General features: G+C 42.8%; 1 protein-coding gene across 1 annotated transcript in view; it reads left to right on the top strand.

Moving 5' to 3' along the window:
* The first annotated feature begins 7,583 nt into the window (after positions 1 to 7,583).
* Positions 7,584 to 20,980, top strand: part of LOC118796496 (atrial natriuretic peptide receptor 1-like) — a 73,227-nt gene continuing 59,830 nt past the window's right edge. The window contains exons 1-4 of the mRNA XM_036555404.1: positions 7,584 to 8,002; positions 8,079 to 8,157; positions 10,094 to 11,003; positions 12,802 to 13,585. Coding sequence (XP_036411297.1) covers positions 12,841 to 13,585 — 745 coding nt within the window. The 5' untranslated portion in view covers positions 7,584 to 8,002; positions 8,079 to 8,157; positions 10,094 to 11,003; positions 12,802 to 12,840. The remainder of the gene's footprint in view (positions 8,003 to 8,078; positions 8,158 to 10,093; positions 11,004 to 12,801; positions 13,586 to 20,980) is intronic.

Raw genomic sequence — 20,980 nt, 5'->3', positions numbered from 1 at the left:
ATACAAGGTACAGAGCACTGCAACAAGCCCTTTGTTCAAATGGAAGCCATTTGAAATGGGAGCGGATTGAAGGAGGGTTGCAAGTAATGGAGGCTAGAGTTACTGGATAGTGACCACCCTAGAAAATACTGGAAAATCACAGAAATGTCAGGGGAAATTGTCAAACACTCAAGTACCCCACTGTTCATAAAAAGTTGTGGGGAAATTGTGCAAATCTTTAATCATATATCGTTTGTTCTTAAGTTTTACCCCTTTGTCTGCTAGGGCCAAAGGAGAGGTCATCTGTCTGTCTGGACTCAACATGCTTGTCAGTGCAATACCTTATAAATACATGAGTGCTGCTGCAGTCATGACACTATGCATGAAATAGATGCATCTCATTGGTGAAAGGTATTTTCTGCCTGTGCAGGAGTACTACCACCCCGGTTCCAACTACAAAGTAGCCCGGTTTCACAGGAATTTGACAATTGCAACAGGAAGCAATCCATGAAAATGATTTATCTTTAAATTTCGCTGTACGGACATGGAAAGTGTAAATCTGATTTGAGCGTTGCTCTATTTTTCTTATCCTCGAGGGCATCCTTCCTTATCGGGAAACTTCCTGTTTTGCTGTTGAACCATCATCCCCCTCCTGTTTGTGTTAGTCTCTCAGTTTGTTTGAGGCCACAGTGCTAACCAGGTGACTTTTCTTTTTTTTCACTTTGTGTATGGGAAAAGAGAGAGATCTTGCTGCATTATTGAACCAGTTACAAATTTCTTTGTTTATGCACATTTTGTTTTGATATTGATGTTGGATATTTGCTATATGCTTCAGTCATGCAGTTAAAAGCAGGAATGGATTACCTTGCTGGATACAGTTTAAATAAATATCTTAGAATTACCTGCAGTTAAGAGAGTTGTTGAGATTGATAGAGTTTTTTGAATTTACAGGAAAATAAATACAAAACGCATATCCTAAATATTAAAACATGTTAGTCACAAGCCTTGTCATTCTAAAATCTGCACTAACACTACCTGTAGACTATTATTCACTGGTAACTATCCATCTGCAACATGATTCAAATTTTATCTGGTGCTCTAACGAACGGCAAAATAGTATTGTCCGATTATGTGCCTATTTTAAAATGTAAGCCTCTGGAAATCATGCACTCGTGCACTTATTTGTAAGTCGCTCTGGGTAAGAGCGTCTGCTAAATGATGTAATATAATGTAATGTGATGTAAATCATATCCTGATAGTATCTTTCTCAAGCCGGCTAGAAGCAATGTTTATGGCTTGTCAAAAGCATTATACAAGCGCGCTGTACACTCTATTCAGTACTCACCAATTTAGTTTTAATTAGAATTCTATATATATATTGGAAATAAGTGTTAGAACATTAAGATGATGATTTTTGGTCACTGAAAAAAATTAAACAGGCCTACCAGTAGATATGCATATTTATGACTTAATTAGCACCAGCTCAGTGGAATAGGAACCAGTTGCTCTCTTGGCGGTTTGTTTCCTTCATGAAATACAGCTGCTATACAGTTATGATATCTATCGCAATTTAAAGAGTACACTCCCTTGACATTTTTGCTTTTAAAGGCTGCACCTCCCCGTTCTAGCTCGCGTCTGGCTCTCAAGCTGTTTTCTTGCCAGTTACTGTAAGCGTCTGTCGTTGGCGAACATCAAACTAAAGGCTAATTGATGGGCGATCGATAGCCTTCTCTGAAGCGCTACTTCCCCCGCTGTCCGGGATATGGATCTTCATATACCTCCTGATATAGCTACAAATAAACTGACACCAAAGTTTGTCAGCGGGATTGTATGGAGCAGCTGCAGACAGTGCTTTCGTTAATGCTGGTATATAGAAATTTAAACGCAAAGCCACTTCAACGCATAATCTGTCGAGATGAAAGGGCACAACAGCCACCCCATCTGCCTTACCAGAAAAAAATACACGGGATCAGCGTTGAATTGAATTTTGGGGTCGGTGGAAAAAAGGACCAGATAAAAACTTGCTCCTATATTTCCCACATTTCTTCTTTTTTATTCATCTTCATTATTCATCATTCATTATACATCTGTATATGGGTTAAAAGTCCTCTTGACACGAGGTCATATACATCTGATGTTTTAATGACGCTTTAAAATGTGTGTTTAACGCCTTTTATATCTCCTCTAGCAGTTCGTGTGTTACGGATTATTTCCCTCGGGAAAACTTTAATAAACGAACCAAAACTCACAACACCATAAACCCTACGTAATCACATGTAACAATGTGCGGTTAGTTAACAAACGGCACTTTTCTGTGTTGGTTATGAGTGGTTTTCTAAAATAAAAGTAGGCCTGTAATAAAAGCGCAGATGTGCTAAAGTAAATACTGCATTTTCCCTGTTCTACCCCATGTATAATGTAACTGGCTGAAAACGTATCTGCTGAGGCTGATACCAGTATGCTCTGTATATTAGTCAACCAATTAAAAATGTTGAGTCACCCAGGGTCATCTTATTCTACTGAAAAAAGAATACTAAGAAAATAACCAATTATGTTTCTTAAAATAACAGTGGTATCCAACCTAACCTCAAAGGGAGATTCATTTTCAGTTCAACTGTTATTTAAAAAAAAGAATTCAGCACAGCTTGGAAATGACATAACTGTCTAAAAATTAACAGATCTACAACCCAGTGTAAAAATATTTGAATACGACATAATTCAGGAGAAAAGAATTGTGGCTGCTGAATGTACCCGCATAGTTGCATACCATATACTAATTATGGAAAAAAATGAATGAGTAGATATTATCTGCAGTGAGGTGAGGCCTCTGCCCCTTGGTACCAGAATATCAAAGCTGTCACTGAAGCTGTTGCATTAACCACATTTTGTGTGTGTGTGTGTGTGTGTGTGTGTGTGTGTGTGTGTGTGTTTGTGTGTGTGTGTGAGTGTGTGTGTGCGTGTGTGTGTGTGTGTGTGTGTGTGTGTGTGTGAAAGAGAGAGAGAGAGAGAGAGAGAGTTATGGGTTTATGGGTTTATGAATTACCCAAGGGTTGCCTAATAAATGTAAATCAGAGTCTTGTGCCACCATGGATTTCCTTTAATTATGGCATCTTTTCAGTGACATGGTTTGGCAAGTCCCTCCTAGGTTTTAGTCTGTCCCTTGTAAAAAGGGACATGTAACATATGAGGCCTATATCTGAATGGAGAGTTGACATCATATTCTCTGGAAAAAAGTAAGTTTTAAAAAAATAAACCAAGGGGAAAAATTTGGTCAGACATACTATACTCATGCTACACCCACACTCCCATGCTCTTTGCATATCCTACCAAACACCTTCCCTGGGTTTACTTTTCTATTGGATCAACCCTTGGCATCTGTAACTATACTGCTGCAAATGCTGATTTTCACTGGGGTAAAAAGTGTTTTCCATGTCACACCTGCTGTCAGCATACAGGTTTCCAACAGCTATGCAGTTGTAATGAATAAGAAATGGGGCTGCAGCACCGCCAGGGAGATGGAAACTTCTCATCTTCTCATCATACAACTCACTCTTATCACTAGTGTTGTTACCATCTGAGCTGAAGGCAGTCTGCCCATAGCTCTATTGGCAGTGACGCAGGCTAAGTCTCAGGGAGTGATGTCACCCGTAGAACTGCTCTACTACCTGCTTCCCTGCCAGCTTCATGCAGGACTCACAAGCTACTACATTCAGCTCTGCTGCACAGTCTTGCATCTTGTATCATTCCTTTAGTATTCATGGACCAACCCACTGACCCACCCTGGGATCACTGACCATCCCCACACCATAAGGATCTCTGTTACCTAAAGATGCTCTGTTAAATGCTCCATACTGTTGCAACTATGTGCAATTATTTGAATATTTGACCATGAGGTGACTGCAAATAAAGAGTTTTTGTATTTCTCATCAACTTCGATGATGGACACCCTTAGACCCACGTAGAAAAGTAAGCTGCTCATTTTCTTGCATGAAAATGAATGAATGCAGATTTCTGCAGCATGTCATTTTTTTCACAATATGATGTGCAGTTTCATACAGCACTTGGAAAAAACATCTGGAATATTTGATCTTGGGAGACACAGAATATTTAAATATCAATTTATTTGAAATGCATGGTCCTACTGGGAGTTAAAATGAAGCAACGCATTGGTTAACATCCTGAGGTGCTATATTATCCTATGTTGTGTGATGCAGGTCTGAACTAACCTCTCTCATTGTGTTGTTTCAGTAATATGATGAATGTGGAATTCTTGGTCCCTCCTCTGATGAGCAGAGATAATGAGTGGGCTGGGCTTTAAAGTGTCACCCAACCTCTTGCAATCTCCTACGGCTCAGTACAAGGCTGAAATTAGCCTGTAATTATTGATCCCCCATATTCAAGAATGGATAACAGGAGGCAATTTAGTCAAACAATAGAGCATTCAGGGATATTCCAGGGAGGGAAGGAAAGATTGCATCAGCCTTTACTATTTTGGATTAGCCTGACCCTCTGGGAGATGTTTGTCAATGCATGCTAGTTCAGTCATATATTCCGTGCCGCATTCCATGTTTGGGAAATTGTTTTTTTGCTACAATAAAAGAAAACAGACCAACAGCAGATTCCTTTATTCACGGACTGTCAAAAAGTGTGTCTCCCCCCAGTATAATGAAAATAACAAGGTTTTACCACTAGAGGTGATCAAAAGACTTTGCTGTCCATATAAAACTACTATGATGTCCTCAAACTGTTGTCACCCACAACACATGCTTACCTCACCTGAGTTTGGATTTGTGAGACATCACCCTCCCAGTACTTTAAAAGTGCCTATTCAATTCTTGTTTATGTTGTAATTTAAAGTGTTCTCAGGCGACACTCATGATTCTGCGCTTGCCCGTAGGGATTCAGTAGCTACAGGAGTGGAACTGTGAAACCCTTGAACTGGGTACTTAAATTGAGTCCCCTCCATAAAACATCTTGCCATGCAAATGAATAACATGTTAGCCGTGCAGGTCACCTTGGATAAGTGCATCTTCTTAGTAAATAAATTATGTATTTTGACTTTTAATGTTCTGATATCTACAGTTATAAGAGGCGGATTCACCATCTGGCAGGAATGATCCTGGTGCACCCGTAGATCTGCTATAATGACAGCCATTCTGGTAAAAGTGAGTCACAATAATTGGTATAAAATATTTATTTTGAAACAATGAAAATTAAGGCATATTGAGGGGCTTCTTTGTGAGGTTGTGTGGTCAGCCATGTTGCTGGGATAAAAGCATTCTGAAAACTAGGGCAAAAATCACAGAGCCTCTTGTAATAGCCTGAGTGGGTGAGTAGACCCATTTAAAATCGCTGCACCTAAAAGCATAATAGGCTGGTGCTACACATTTGCTCCTTTTGCACAAAGCACGAATGTATGTTTTTGTTTGCTGTTCCTCTGCACACCTCACAAAATAAAAACTCAAGGTCTGTTTTCTCTTCAAAAGCTATGTCAAGTTGTTCTTTTTTTATATAGAAGCCGTATTGGTCAGAGTAATACGAGCCCAGATAATGGGAGTTGTAAAATGAAACGAAATAGCACTTTAAGTCAGACTGACACAGTTTTTAAGCTTTGTCAATATGCTTGTTTTCAGTGACTCATAATGCTTCCATAATATTTCATAAAATAAAAATTGACCCCTTCCAAGTGAATGTAGATTGTAGAGAAAAAATGTTTTTCAAAAATCCTTCTTGTGTAGAGTGCTCCTCTTTCGGCTGCTGAAAAAACTCTCATTCTTAAGACAGTGAATCTGCAGCCTTCCACTAACAGCTGGAGGAAAATATGCTGATTGAATAAGGATCCCAGGTGTTTTCTATTTGTTCTCCAGGCATCAAAGAAACTCATTGATACTGAGAGTGAAATTGTAGCACGTCTCATTCTGCATGGTGAGTAATACTCAGCCTGTCTGCAAAAACAACCGGAAAGTGCATTTTATTAGATGCTACGATTTTGCTGGTGCTACCCGTGCACCTGTGACCGAAATAAGATTAGTTTTATTTGTTTGTCCGACCAGGGGGGTAAGCTATAAGTTAAATATATTGACTGTTGCTGCTGTTTTTTGGGACAAAAACTGAGAATGCTCTCAGCAATCACAACACTGTGATCACATGTGCAACATTATTATTTACTTGCTCCACACCAGTATCCTGAACATATGCACATATAATATCCATTCATACAGCCTGGTGTTCATTGTAGCCATTCAACTAACTTGCTCAATGGCATAAGGGTCAGTGTGGAAATCAAACCTGCCACCTTACAATTCCAAGGTTAGCCTTTAACCATAGCAACACACGTTATGAATGTCCTCCAGAATATTTGAAATGGCTTGTCTGAAAAATCTATGATTCATACTTCTGTTGAAATTAGTTGTAGCTGCACTGAAAAAAGTCAATAGCCTCTGAAGTGTTTCTGAAGATGCTCCCCTCCAAAGGGATAGCAGTTTGTGAAGTGTGCCATACTCTCTGAGGCACTTGCCTCTCACAATTGCCTGTCTTTGAAGGTCTGTAGACATGCATACGTTGTACAAGGTGCTCAGTGTGTTTGTAGTATATATTTACATATTTGAGTTATGTAGTTTGTAACACCTTATATTACATTTCAGTGCGGAAAGACCCATGAGCCCAGACAGGCTGCTTGCATAGAATATAAATCTTCTACTGAATAGAATTCTCAAGAATATAACAGGCACACCTGGTACCACTGGCAGACAAAGGTGGTGTCGTCAGCACTGAGCTTTGTAGCGACCTCAGCAAGGTGTCTAGAGGGATGTGATAATGTTGGTGTGGCACAAAAGGTCAGGGTTAGATTTCTGGCAGGTCTTCTTGGACTCCCCCATCTGCATCCCCCCCTACCCCTGACCCCCAGGGGAAATTTACCTTGTTAAACTGGGAAAATGTTTACAAAAAACATTAGATGTACAACACGGTTTACAACATAATGTGCGCTAACAGCATATAGATCATACAATGTTCCTGGAATGTCGCAGTGGCAAGCCAACAGGCACAGAGCTGTCACACAACAAGAGGTGCTAATTGCCGCTGTCTGTTTTACTTCCTCGATACGGGTTCTCCTTAATGAAAAGTGCCATCTAATGTAGACCAGCTGAGTTTAACCATGTGTCTGAAACTGTTTAAAATGAAGATCACAGTTTTGATGACTCATTTCTTTTACTGTGGCTTTCATCTCTCTGTATCCCTCACTCTCCCCTCGTATGGCACCGAAGGAGTTAAAGCTACTTTTAGACTGTAATGGCCAGACATTACTCAGAGGCAGGGTTACAGAATCCTCTGTGTGTCTGTGTGTGTGTGTGTGTGTGCCTGAATGAATGTGTGTATATACATGTGTGTGTCTGAGAGGGAGAGGGGTAGAGAGAGAGAGAGAGATAGAGAGAGAGAGAGAGAGAGAGAGAGAGAGTAGGAGCTGCCAGAGAATGAGTTAATGGCTTACTCCCACACACACTCACACACACACATACACACACACACACACACACACACTCTGAAACACGCACATATACACCCTCACCCTCACTCTCCCTCTCACTCTGACAGATGTAGCCTTATCTGTGAAGCAGCATTCTCCATGTTGTAGGGAGAGAATCATGCAGGAAGTGATGGAAACAAGTGATGGGGAGAAAACTAATTGCTTTCCTGCATAACAAGATCAAGGCGCGCACGCACACACACACACACACACACACACACACACCCGGTAAGCATGAGCCTCCATTACCACAGCCTTATTCTCTCCTGATCCTGCTCTGTCGCTGTTCCCTGCTGTCCTGCTGTCCGTCAGCACAAGCTGCAGCAGTCACAAGAAAGTGTCTGTCTGCAAGTCCAAAAGCCCGGGATCATACAAAGCAGGGTGGAAAGCAGGAAGTATCTGGGAGGATAAAATTGCGCAAGGCTTATACAAGAGGTCCAAGCCTTGCTGTACCCACAGAGAAAAAGTTACGTGGCGAGGACAAAGCAAGACAAAACGGTGTGTGTGTGTGTGTGTGTGTGTATGTGTATGTTCATGTGTCTTGGCCTCTTTTTCTAACTGTGTCTTGTTTTAGGAGGGCAGTGGTCCGGATCCAGCAGTGGACAGTGAAGAAGAGTGATGTACAGATCGGATCCCATGTGCTGTTCAGATTTGTGAGTGGACAATAACCTGGGTGCGAGGGGGGTGGGGGCACAAGGGTGGTGGTGGGGCAGAGGCAGGGCTGGACCGGGGGGAGCAGCTGACATAACATCCAGGAAGAGGCAGGAGAGAGTGAGAGAGCAAAAGGGCTATTGTGTTGCATCCTGTTTTGGAAACCCTATCCTGCACTCTGTGGTTTTTGATGCCCGGCGGGGTTCGGGGGGAGGTGGGTGGGTGGGCGATGAGGACAGCCTGGGTTGAGGTCACTTAAAGAGGTTGGAGGAGAACAGACGCGCCTTCAGCGGATTCATTTCACTCTGCAGAGAGGTGAAAGCAGGGTCCAAAAATGGGCTCATCGGCGGACGAGGTTTACGACCGGCCGTGAATTCGGTCCTGTCGGCCCCCTTTGTTTGTTTGGCTCTTTGCGTTGTTATCACTCGGAGGGAGCCGAAACTGGAAAGCATCAGCCGAGCTCTGGTGTCATTATTGATCTGCATGCGCGCTGTTTGTCAGGGAGGTGGCAACCGGGCCTGCGGGAGGTGCAACGGGGAAGGCTGGACAAGGCTAATTGAAAGATGGAGCGCAGTAAGGGAAGAGGAGAGGGACATCACAAAGGCGGCGGCGAAAATGGGGGGGGATGTTAACGCTCGGATCAAAGGGGATCGAAAGCTTTCAGGCGCAACAGAGCTCTGCGTGATTAGAGGCGAGGTGACGGTCAGGAATTAAAAGAAACGTGGCACCAGCGGGTCGGCGGGGTTTTAAGAAGGCTGCAGTGTGAGGGAGATGTTTTCTGCTAATTTGACCATAGGGCATTTCCTCAAGGCAGAGCTTTATATATGCAGACTGTGCTCTGCTATGCACTGCATCTGTGCACTCCATTTAAACACCTTGACCGACTCATTAACATGGTGCATGAGGGCGCACGCTTAAAACAGAAAACCCACACCATGTGTATCCAAAAATAAAGCCCACTGAGGACTAATGGCAGTGTCTAGGGATATGGCTGACTCTGTAACTCCTGGGGTGTGAAGCTCAGAGTGAAAACACATTTGGGGGACCATTTTCACATCTACCCTTTAATGGTAGCTAGCAGGTGCCCTATCACACATACAAGTGCAGCAGTTACCACACTCTCAAAAGCCAAGCCACATAGCATAAACACTCTCACAAAGCAATACACACAACAAACTCCTCTTATAGACCAAAACACACAGCACTGAGTCTTACAGGTCATTTCAGACAACACAGGCACCTCACAGGCACACATACTGGGCATAGATTCTCTCTTACAAACCAAGACACATGTATAAATACCCTCTCACGAACAAATACAGGCAGCCTAGACTCTGTCACGAATCAGTGCACACCTTCAAATACACACGCCTTGAATGAAGACTGGTGCATAAAGGATAAACACACCTGCACAACAATACTCACATCACATATTCATCTCTCATAAACACAAATATAGAGCCTAAACAGATACCAGCACACACAAGATGCACATAATCTCACAAACAAATACTGCCTGTAGACACTCTTACAAATAACGCACAGAAAGTGGACTCAGTCTTTTCCTCTCTCTCTCATTCTGTTTTCTCTCTCTCTCTCTCTCTCTCTCTCACACACACACACACACACACACACACACAATCCAGGCTCAAAGACTCTTCAACTGCCCAACAACCATGACATAAATACTCTTTCACAAGCCAATATGCACTACATTAATACTCACAAAACACACAGCCACTCACATAGACATGACACACTCACACACATTCATGCGAAACTGAAGAACAGACACACATTTTCGTTAGTCCCACCTCCACGGCTGTCCCTGCCTGTGCCAACAGATTAAGAGGGCAGATTAAAATCATGGAGACACTGGAAATGGATGTTTATAAAAAATCTGTCCCCCCTCCCTTCCTCTCCTCTTTCTCATCACAGCTCAGGATCCAGTGGGAGCCAGCTCCTCTGTCTGAACGAGGCACCAGCGCTGAGGTGAACACATATACTCTCTCTCCCTCCCTCTCTCTCTCTCTCCCTCTCTGTCTGTAACGCACACAACCACACGCTCTGCCTTGGCAGCCCCTGCCAGTCAGTCGCCTCCCTGCGACAGCCACATTCGCCTGCTCGTTTGCAAATGACGGGAGACAGAGGAGCAGCAGGACGGAGCCTCGGCTTTAAAGGGAAACTAAGTGGAGACACCCTGCTGGGGAACGAGCCATCTTGTGACACTGATGTGTGCGAGGGTCTCTCGCCTGACCGAAGCAACGTTCTTCATCCGACACTTTTGAGATTTCTGACCTGGGGTCACGTCCCGGCTTTCTGAACCGAGCGTATCCACGTTTCCCTTTCCCTTCCATCAGAGCTATTTATGATGCTCTTCTGAGGACTGCTTCCGAGGACCATGTTTTACGCTCACGTTCACCTCTCTAACGTGAAATCACGTCTTCAAAAGTTATGACTGCGGGATTAAAAGTCTGATATCCCAAGTCGCTTGCTCCTGAGACTTTCTGCCATTCGTTCACCTCCTGAAGTTTCCTGAGTTTTTTTTTTCCTTCATATCACATCAGTTCAACTGCTGGGAAAAGGCAGTGCATCCCCCCTCCCCTTTCCCCTCACCCTCTGCTGTGGAAGAGGTAACATCTCACATCCAGCCTCTCTCGATGCCGGCTCTGCTTCTTTCTGCAAGTGTCACGCGGCAACAGACAGGTCCTTCCTCTCCGGGGCGTCTCGTCCTCCTTGGCACAACCCCTGCCGACCTGGCAACAGTTGGGAAATAATTCACAAGTCCCCCCTGGCTTCAGCTGGAACCTGAACACAGATATGAAGAGCAGTCACCCCACCATTTAAGGTAATCAGTAATAAACTTGGCGGCAATTTGCACCCGTTTTACAAGGCGCCTTCATAAATTATGATGACCACTAACGTTACCTGAAGCATGAATATTAAACTGCTGTGGGTTTTTTTATGTAATATGAGGGGAATTCTCCTGGGATAAAGAAGATATGTATAAATTGCAATAAGGAGGGCTATGCGATCTAGCTGAACAGCAGGCATTAAATTTCAGTGTGTAATTTAAGTAACATTTGCTGTTTTCCCAGGTCGAAAGTTGAAAGAATGGCAAAATCTAACACAAGACAAAATCTTTGCTGGGGAAAGTTAAGGTCAAACCACTTTGTGACTGGCTTGTATTAGCCCCAATCTTCCGGAATAGCACACAGCTGCCTTGCAGGTTTTTGAAAGTTTTATTGCCTTTCTGTAAAGTAATAAGAGAGAATCAGGTGTGTTGTGTGATTTTACAAGAGGCTGGTTCTCTGATTTCAGCAGACAGTGAGAATCTTAGATGCCAGCATGTTTAAGCGTCAGTGTACAGTGAGATTTGAAGTTGAGCATTTATGAATCTTTTCTCAAAGCCGCCTGTCAATTAAAGTGATTACAAGAACCTATTTATAGCTTGACATTGAACATGCCATTAAGAATACAACACAAAAATAGTTCCTTCTTTTGTATTTTTAATTGCAATGTGTGAGAGATTCCTTATCAGCTGTAAAGTATTATTTGCCACAGCCTTTTTGAACAGTGATTAGTGCAACAAAAGCTCCCTAGGGTTCAAACAAAGATTTATCACCTGAACTGACTTAGCTGAGGAGAAAGTGTTGCACTATTGACATTTATATTTCTAATTTTGAAGTTCACTTCCAACAAATTAACAAGCTTTATGTAATTTCTCCTCCTGGTCCCTCTTTGTGCTGTAGCAAAGGCTCCCACTGGGAATTAGGTGTGAAACTTGTGAAGTATACTCGAAAACATGATTTTTTTCTCCACGAAATGTAACCAGCTTCAACCTTCACCAAGTATGAAAGGCAGCCCTTTTCTATGTCTGGCAAGTAAGGGTCTTTTTTCGGTCCGTTTTACAACCTATTAAAGATCTCTTACTTTGTTGGACAAGTCAAGATTCAGGCTAACAGCAATGCAGTTTAAGAAAATTAAACCAGTGTAAGTCACTTTTTTCTTTTTTAGGAGCATCATTAATGTTTGGGTCACTGAAATGAACTAAACTGTTTTGAAATAAATTATAACATTTGCCTAATTGCATTATTCCGTGTTAAGGACAAATTGCATGATGGTTGGACAGAATCAATCCTAATGACTTGCCTGGATGATCGTGGCAAACAAAGTGGGCTTGACATGAAAAGAGGCACACATTCACTTCAGAATGTACTTCATATGGAAATGCTTCACTTTCGGAAGCAATCGATTGAATTTGCCCAGATTTAAATGATATATGTGGAATAGCTGGAAAAAGTGGAAAATTTTCATGGCCAGAAAAACTGGAAAATTTTTGATTTTTGTTTGGTTGACCCCAATTTGTCAGCATATGACAGGTGACAGCCAACCTGTTATGGTTTTCATTTCATTTCCTCTCAGCAGAGGACATGACACGTGATAACTGGAGGTCTCTAGCAGCCAAAACCTTCATTTTCTAAGAATTCATCTTGCAGGAGTGCGCAAGTACCCTCCTGTATCACCACCGAGTGCAAACGAATGACAGGAAGTGACGGTAATGCCAAAGTAAGCATTACTTATGAAAATCGGATGAAAATCGAGTAACACCTTACTTAGTTTCAGCGGTGTGTGTTTCTCATCAGTTCACAGAGACATACTCAAACCAAAGGCCTGTGGTAAGGATGAGGCCCTCCCACTGGTCACAACGAGGGAGGCTGCTCGTGCTGTTGCAACTGCTACTGAGCTGTTGGGTGGGGCCGGCGCTACCCAAGTCCCTGGAGCGGCGGGAACCGTCGGAACTCCAGGATGTGGTGCTGGCGGTCATTCTGCCCCGGAACAACACAGCCTACCCCTGGGCCTGGCCCCGCGTGGGCCCGGCGCTAGAGCGGGCGCTGGCCCGTGTCAACGCCGACCCCACCCTACTGCCGGGCCACCGGCTGCGCTACGTGTTCGAGAACAGCGAGAACGAGGCGGGCATCTGCTCCGAGTCCATCGCCCCGCTGGTGGCCGTGGACCTCAAGTTCTCCCACAACCCGTGGGCCTTCGTGGGACCCGGCTGCGACTACACCTCCTCCTCCGTGGGCCTCTTCACCACCCACTGGGGGCTGCCCATGGTGACGGCGGGCGCGCCGGCCATCGGCTTCTACGGCACCAACGTCTACACCTCCATCACCAACACGGGCCCCACGCACAAAAAGCTGGGCCAGTTCGCTGTGCACCTCCAGCGCCACTTCGGCTGGCGCCACCACGCCTTGCTCATGTTCTCCGACAACAAGGTCGACCACCGGCCCTTCTACTTCGCCGCCGAGGGGCTGTATACGGAGCTGAGCAGCGACAACATCACCACCGCCGACCTGGTGCTGAACGAGCAGGCCGGGCCCATCCCATTCTCCACCTTTGTCCAGGACATCAAGCAGAATGGTCGTGGTGAGTAAAAAATCCATTACTGCTACTGCTAGTTCAAGTGCTATTGCTACTGTTGCTATTTATTGGCTTAGCACAATTTCCTCCAGTCTTTAAAGTTACAGTCCAACAAAGCAGTGGTGTAAGTCTAGCCAATACCTTCACCCATATTCCAACCTGGACAACCACCAATGGCCCTTTGCTAACTTGACATTGTAAACCTGTAATTGATTGCAGAGACCCAAGGCAAAGCATTCATGCAGTGTGTTCAATTACGTGAGCTTTGGCAAGCGTTTCTGAACTTTTCTCTGTTAGCTGTCTGTTTACTACGAACTGTCCCATTGAGGCAGAAATTCCGTGGCTGCAATGTTATTACCCTGAGGCATTTTCTTGGCCAGCTGCAAGTAATTTATCTAGGTTGGGGATTTTAGAAGTCCATGTTTAATCTTAAAATATCTATCCTTGCATAGCATCACATATCGTGGACATTCTTATTGGCTATCCATTTGGAGGTATTTGGAATCTATTTTGTTGAGGTAGTCAGTTGATGTTTCAAAGCAGTTTAAATAATGTTTAAAATGTTAAAAAATTATAATTGAGACATTGCAAATAGCATTAAAATTGTATATAAGCATACAAATAGTATAAAGAAGTATAAATCTTCACATAGAGTGGATTGTTATGGTATGTGTTTCGAATGGGTAGCATAAAAGCTTTTTGACTTGTACAAATGGAATACAGAATACAAATTCTACTGAACAATGTAAAACTGCTCCAATATTGTTTTCAAATGAAAACTTTGACGAAATGATGCAATGTATAGCACACACAATTACCATCAGATAACTTTAGAAAATGCAAAAAAAAAATAATCTATCTAGCTAGCTGCCAACATACACAACTGGTTAGATATCCTACATCCTGGGAAAACACAAAATAACAGATAACACAATTTGATTATACAGAGGGAAAGTCCCCCTTCAAATGAATTTTGCTATGCCTCATAAGTAGTATAATTTTAGCAATCAACACTTTCCCATTTTAACAACAAATAACATGCATGGTTTGTGAATACATATCAATGCTGCTCGCTCATGTGTGTTGCCAACCATGAAGAGCCCACCAGAGACCAGTTAGGAATGCACTGGGAGAAAGTCATCAACTGTGCCTTATGCACAGTTCACACAAATGAATGACAGACTGCTTAAAGGGCAAGATGGCAATTTTCCCGTGACCAAACAATAAAAACTCAAAGGTAATGGCCTATATCTTTATAAACAGTAAATTTGACACTGACATTCAATTAAAACCCTTCAGTTGTCTTGGCTCCCCTGTTGTCCTTCTCACTAGTGATGGCATAGTGATCACCCAAATAGCTAATTAATATTTTTTCCTGTGGTAATAATATAAAATAATTAAAATAATGCATTTTTTCCATTTATTGCTATCTCACAAATCTGAATCTGACTACTCTGCTTTGACTACACGCTCCCTCTGCCACAACCATACATTCATTAAATAAACTGTAGCTTGTTCTGTAGTTCTGTAGTTCTTGTTCTTTTTCCATATCACCTAAGCTGTGTGTTACTACTCTTGCCAATAAACATGAATTTTGCCAAGAACAGACTTGAAACTTGACTCTAGAGGAGGAATGGCTTCCCTCTTTTCAGTAAAGAAGGTGCAGTGCTTTTGAAGTAAGGGGCTGGCTAAATGCAGTAAGCCCAAGTTTCAACAGAGCAGCTCTTATATCAAGACTCCACTGTTTATAGGTGGATCAAATAAGTTTTATGTTTTTTTTCATTCATTTCATTCATACCCAGAGGCATCCTCTACCTCACCACCTGTAGCAATGTGTGGAAGAAGCAGATTTTTGTTTCGTACTGAACTGAGCTATACTCTGTTCAGCTCTGCCTGTTCATAGGCCTGCGTTATTGACAGGAAGAGCAGGGTTCCGGGCTTGCATGCTTGCGAGTACTTGGCATGCATTGCGAAATATCAAATTCACATTGTTTACCAGATTTCCCCTTAATCAATTTCAGAAGCTCAGGAAGTTTTTTTAATGCAAATGACACAACATTTTGTTGGAAAACTATTGAGGGCAAGATGATAATTTCCTGCAAGAGAGCTCAAACAAGGCGTACGTTACAGAAAACCTACTGCTTACCTCGGGGAAAGCTTTACAAACTATTACAGACTGTTGCATGACTCATGATCAGAACTAGAAATCATATCAATCAATGAACTGGAGTGCGTATGCTGAAAAGGACAAGAGCTGTTGAATTTTTCAAGGCATGAGGTGATTGAATTTGCAGCAGGCAGGTTTGTTTTGGCTCTGAGATTTGAGCTTGGGAAGAATAAATCAAGGAGGTGGGGTCGGGACTGTGAAGTGGGCTGTAATGCTGGATATTGAGAGAATGCAAAGAGAAATCGCTCATGTCCTGGAATCAGTTAGTGCCGTTAAACACATTAAAAGTGCGGAAAAGACGCTTTCTTATTTTGTGTCTTTTTTATCATTGATTAGTTTGAGAACCTGCAGGGGATAAAGAGTGGCCTACAAGGGTGAGGGAGAAACAGACAGATATGGAATCGCACATACAGTAGGGTTTTTTTTATATAAATGTCTGTTTCCAGTTGCTCCATCTTTCTTGTGCGTCATGTCAGGAAGTGTGATGCCACAGCTGTGGTGGCAAGCGGACTGAAAATGAGCGCTCACCAGAGGGCAATCAGTGTGAATGGGGGGCCCGGTCTGGCAGTCTGGCGGGGGTTGAGGGAGTGGGTGGGAGAACGCGGGGGGATGGCATCTCATCAGAGGAGCGCTGGCCATCTTGGTTGCCACACGCCGTCAGCCGCAGATGGGCGGGGGTTCTTTTTCCCCCTCCTTAACGGCCCTCGTCGCACGCCGCTTTCATTATCGGGCCTGTGAATAGCGGCTGTCGGACGTCGCCGGCAGGTGAAGACAGCCTCCACAAGGAGCTGTTCTCAGATCCCTTTGATGCCTGGTCAGGAGCCTAACACAACAGATATCACACAGCGTGGGCCGTCGGGGGGTTTTCGAGCCCGCCGCATTACAAGCAGGAGATGGAACGTCTTAAATATCTAGAGGAGCAAGTGCTCCTGGAACAGTGGTGCATTTGCTGGCTAAGATTCCCAGCGCTCTGCATTTAAATGGAAATTGAAATCTGAAGGGAGAACGCCAGCAGATCTATTCAGTTCGTTGCTTGGCGGCCCTCGCCGTACAATCTGTGCGTGCAGCGGTGTACCCTGAAAATGCGAGATTAATCAATACCATAGAGCCTTCATGCACATTTTCTGGATCAATTCAATGGCATATCACTACCGCAGCAGAAATAATAAAACCAGGCTATAGCACTGAGCTTCGAGTTACCAGAGTAGCCAACCCTCTTCATGACTACTCAAAACTCTGTAGTGCATCCATAAAATGAAAAATCTGCAGGCTGCCATTTAGATGGGATATGAAGTTATTAGCTGACAGTGTTATAGACAATGTGCACCCTTGGCAGTACATGTGTTGGGCATATGAATATATAGAGACCTTTGCTCAGTCAAACATCGAAACACTTTGAGCCATAGATATATTATCTGGTTGCCCAATAACACTTGCGACGCAGCTGTAATTGTTGAGCTTACTAAAGAAAAGCCGGCATCCATCCATCTGAAAGCCTGTAATTATCTCTGAATTGTGTGAGTGTTTCTCATGAGGAAGGACACTGGCTGCAGAAGTTGTGTGTGAAGTGTGTGTGAGTGTTTGCTCTGCATCTAAACAGCAAATGTAAAGTGATGTAAAATTGTGCTGAAAGAAGAGATTGTAACTCAGTCAGGAAATAAAACATTGAATAAAATCAAATGCAAGGAAAATACTTTTTGGTTATTTGGGGACAGAATAAATTGGGGAATAATTGAAACCAGCTTCCCCCCACTGGTGCAGTCAGTGTATCAGGAAAACTTGTATATGCAGCTAGACCACTTACAGTACTGTGCTAGCTTGCTAGTTAACAGCTACAGTTATCCAGCAACATATTGCAGATGTCACTGGACAGATAAATCCCAAATAGGCAACAATTTTAATCTCCCAAAGTGAGATAAACATTCTTTGAAATTTCAGTACTTCCTGACCTCCTTTTTCCATAATTAGTGTGAGATTTATTTTGGGGTTCAATAAAGAACAACTTCAAAAACACACTTGCTGAAATTTCATGTTCACTCTTGATTTTGTAATTCACTCTGATTTGCAAATAGGGTGGGGCCAGAGATTTCAAGATACTGTGAGTGAGAGGCGGTGAGACTTTGCCCACTCTGCTCAGTTCACGGATTGCTTCCTTTACTTATTTTTATAAACTGTAATTACACAATTCCCCGGCAGATCCAGCAGACCTCACATGGTCAAGGACCACTGCTAGAGTCCACATGGCTGTGAAGGGCCATGGAATTTCATGTAACCTCCCACGTACCCCCATATGCCTTTCACCACTGTATCCCATCTTCCATGTCCGTATTCTGTTGTGTTTCATTGTGTGTGCTATCAAGGAGCTGTCCACGTCGACAATACATACTCATGTGAAGCTGACAAAACTGGAGTACTTCCATAAAACAGGCATAAGCATATTCTAAATGTTGCGCAAGTCAATGTATTTGCAAGTAATTCAATGCACACGTTGATAAATGAGACCCAATGACTTTGAGAGAACAGAGCAACTGCAGTTGAACCCCCTCCCCACAGGTTTCCTGTGGTCCTGTTCCAGCATACACAGAGGTCAAAGCGTTTGTTCCGTTTTAAGGGAATGGCGGGCTTCCTATCAGATCTATAGGTATTTCCTGTAAAACATAATTCATCTGGACTTCTGGCCTGTCTTTTTTATCAGTCTATTTTTATGCAGTTGATATGACTGTTCTTCAGTGTTATACTTGGAGCCGAGGAGTCATCAGTTTTGTCTCTCAGTATGCAGTGAACACTAGTGAATTCGCAGGGGTGAGAAGATATAGATGGGAAAAAGGTAAAGCCAGCAACAAAAACAAAATGATTTGGGCTGATGGTTTGTATGAGGGTGCTCCCTTCTACACACATTTTTGCAAAGCGTCTCCATGGTTAGCAGTTAGTTTTAATTTTGTGTGACCAAAATGGCCCTGGAATATATGGGGTGGAAATGGGAGAAAAATGTCATGTCAACACAGACCTGTGTGATTTGTAGCCAGAACTGTTTCATGGGCCAATAGTCCAATTAAATCTCAATGAACTCCTGGATCCTGGGCACAGATGTGGGAATGTAATTCATACTGCATGTGGATTTCCAACAAAGATTTTTTAACTGATTTCGAGGTCTTTGCATACAGAATATTAACCCATAATACGTAATAATGAAAGTCACTGGTGTTTTGTATTTTTGTGTTATGTATTTCATAGAGAAAGAAATGGGCTGGAATATTCTGAGCTATCCTATCCCTGATTTGCACATTCATACTCAACAAAATAGTCTGTTTAATTGGTGCCAGGATAATGGCTTACTGCCTCTGCAGTGTGGCGTGTCAGATAGGCTGGAATGGGCAAAGTTTGACTGTCAAGATTCCTCCTTTGGCTCCAGTAAGCATTGCAGAGGAAAAGAGATGGTTACCATGGTGATGAGGAGCATCTGCGATCGCAACCAGGAAAAAGACAGGCATAAAAGAAATACATGCCAGTCATAATAGATTGTTTGTAGGTGTGAATAGCTTACATTACAGCGTAAGTGTTGCACACAATGAGAACGTGAATAATATGCTTTCACGGAGCTGAGTGAAGTTGAATCCGGTTTGAAACTGGACAAATTTCTGACAACATTAGTTGGGAAATATAAAGCCACCAATGTAGTGTCACGTTGCCATCCTCATTTTTAATATAGACTAATCTTGAAATAAACATCGTTTTGGTTTGTTTTCATTGTCGTTAGCACCATTTGTATCATCCCCTCCTGTGTTTTCGTCTTTGGACTCATGCAGCTCTTGTTTCTTAAATTGAAATAATTTCTCTGTGATATGTTGTGCAAAGTCCCCTACGGCAATTTAACTGCAAGTGGTACCATACTAAATTCGATTTGAATGAGGGGTTTATTAACAACTAGTTAATAACGTATATCAATCAATGACCTAATACTTATTTTCAAATAATCCAAATTGTATAAAATGTAATATTTATACTCATTCTAATGATTCAGAGCCTTACATAAAAATTCCACAATCCCTTAATAATGCAGGTCAAAGAATAATTTACGATCCTTTCTTCTCATTCTCATTTCTAGCAACTCGATTGATTGATGTCAGTTTTCCTCATATAGTTTGCAGCTGTGTAATGTAACCTATGTAATCTATGTGTGGCATACTAGGTGCAATGGGCTGTAAACCAAACAAAACTTTCCATTCAGATGGCTGTCAAAATTTGCAAAACAAAAAAAAAAAAAGTTCCTCTGACAAACAGCTATTTGTAGAAATTCCTCTGCATCTCTGCTGGGTGAGATTAATGTTTTTGTTTATCTGTTAACTGATATCCATTGGCTTGGTTTGGCATTCGAAATCTTTGGCTGTTCATCACGGATGGAGGAATGCAGTGAAAAAAACATTATTTGCACAATATTGGTTCATTTTTCAGGACTTGGTTCCTGGGAACTGAGCATTGGTTCTTGAGAACAAACGGATACCGTGTGAACACACACAGACAAAGAGGAAATGCATTCATATATGCCACAGGGACAGACAAGCAGATGTACATATGGTCACAGTCACCATCACACTCTTTGTCTCTGCTCAGATTGACAGGACCTTCTCATCCGTCACGTGAAGAGGGGTGACTTCAGTGGGTAAAACGATGTGTAGTGTAGCATTTGACAGGGGTGCTGCTGGGAATTGAAGTCCAGAGCTTGTGTACAAGTGTTTTCCAGCCTCTAAGTATGTACTTACCATCAGAGTGAGACTGTTGTGAAAAGTACCACAATGTTCACAAGTTCAATACACTCTAGCCTCGCGTGCCGTGACCTCCTCTTGGGGACTCATCTGTGGATGGGAAGTATTTCACAATTAGAGTCCCCCCTCTCTCTCCCTAGGGCCCAATAAGTAAATATACACATCCTCAACAGCAAGAAAGGATGCTGGGGGAGGAAGCCATAACTCTGTGACTCCCAGCTTGAGTGACGCAGTCCCTTGCAGGGCTTATGTTTTGACTGCTGAGCAGTCATGAACTCCGGATTGAATGTTCCTGGGTCCAGGAATGTTGACAATTCCATCTCCAAAAGCTGTATTAAAATTTCTCTCTTTATCAGTCCCAATCTTAAAATAGTGTGTTTGTCTCTGGCTGCCTGCGAGGGAACAGTAAAATTGCGAAATTTCAGACGCCTTGCAGATGTCCGAGCACGCAGGCCCAAGATGGTTGAGGAT

Source organism: Megalops cyprinoides, chromosome 21 (assembly GCF_013368585.1).
Source record: "Megalops cyprinoides isolate fMegCyp1 chromosome 21, fMegCyp1.pri, whole genome shotgun sequence".
Classification (NCBI taxonomy): Eukaryota; Metazoa; Chordata; class Actinopteri; order Elopiformes; family Megalopidae; genus Megalops; species Megalops cyprinoides.
This window is presented reverse-complemented; position numbering and strand designations above follow the sequence as displayed.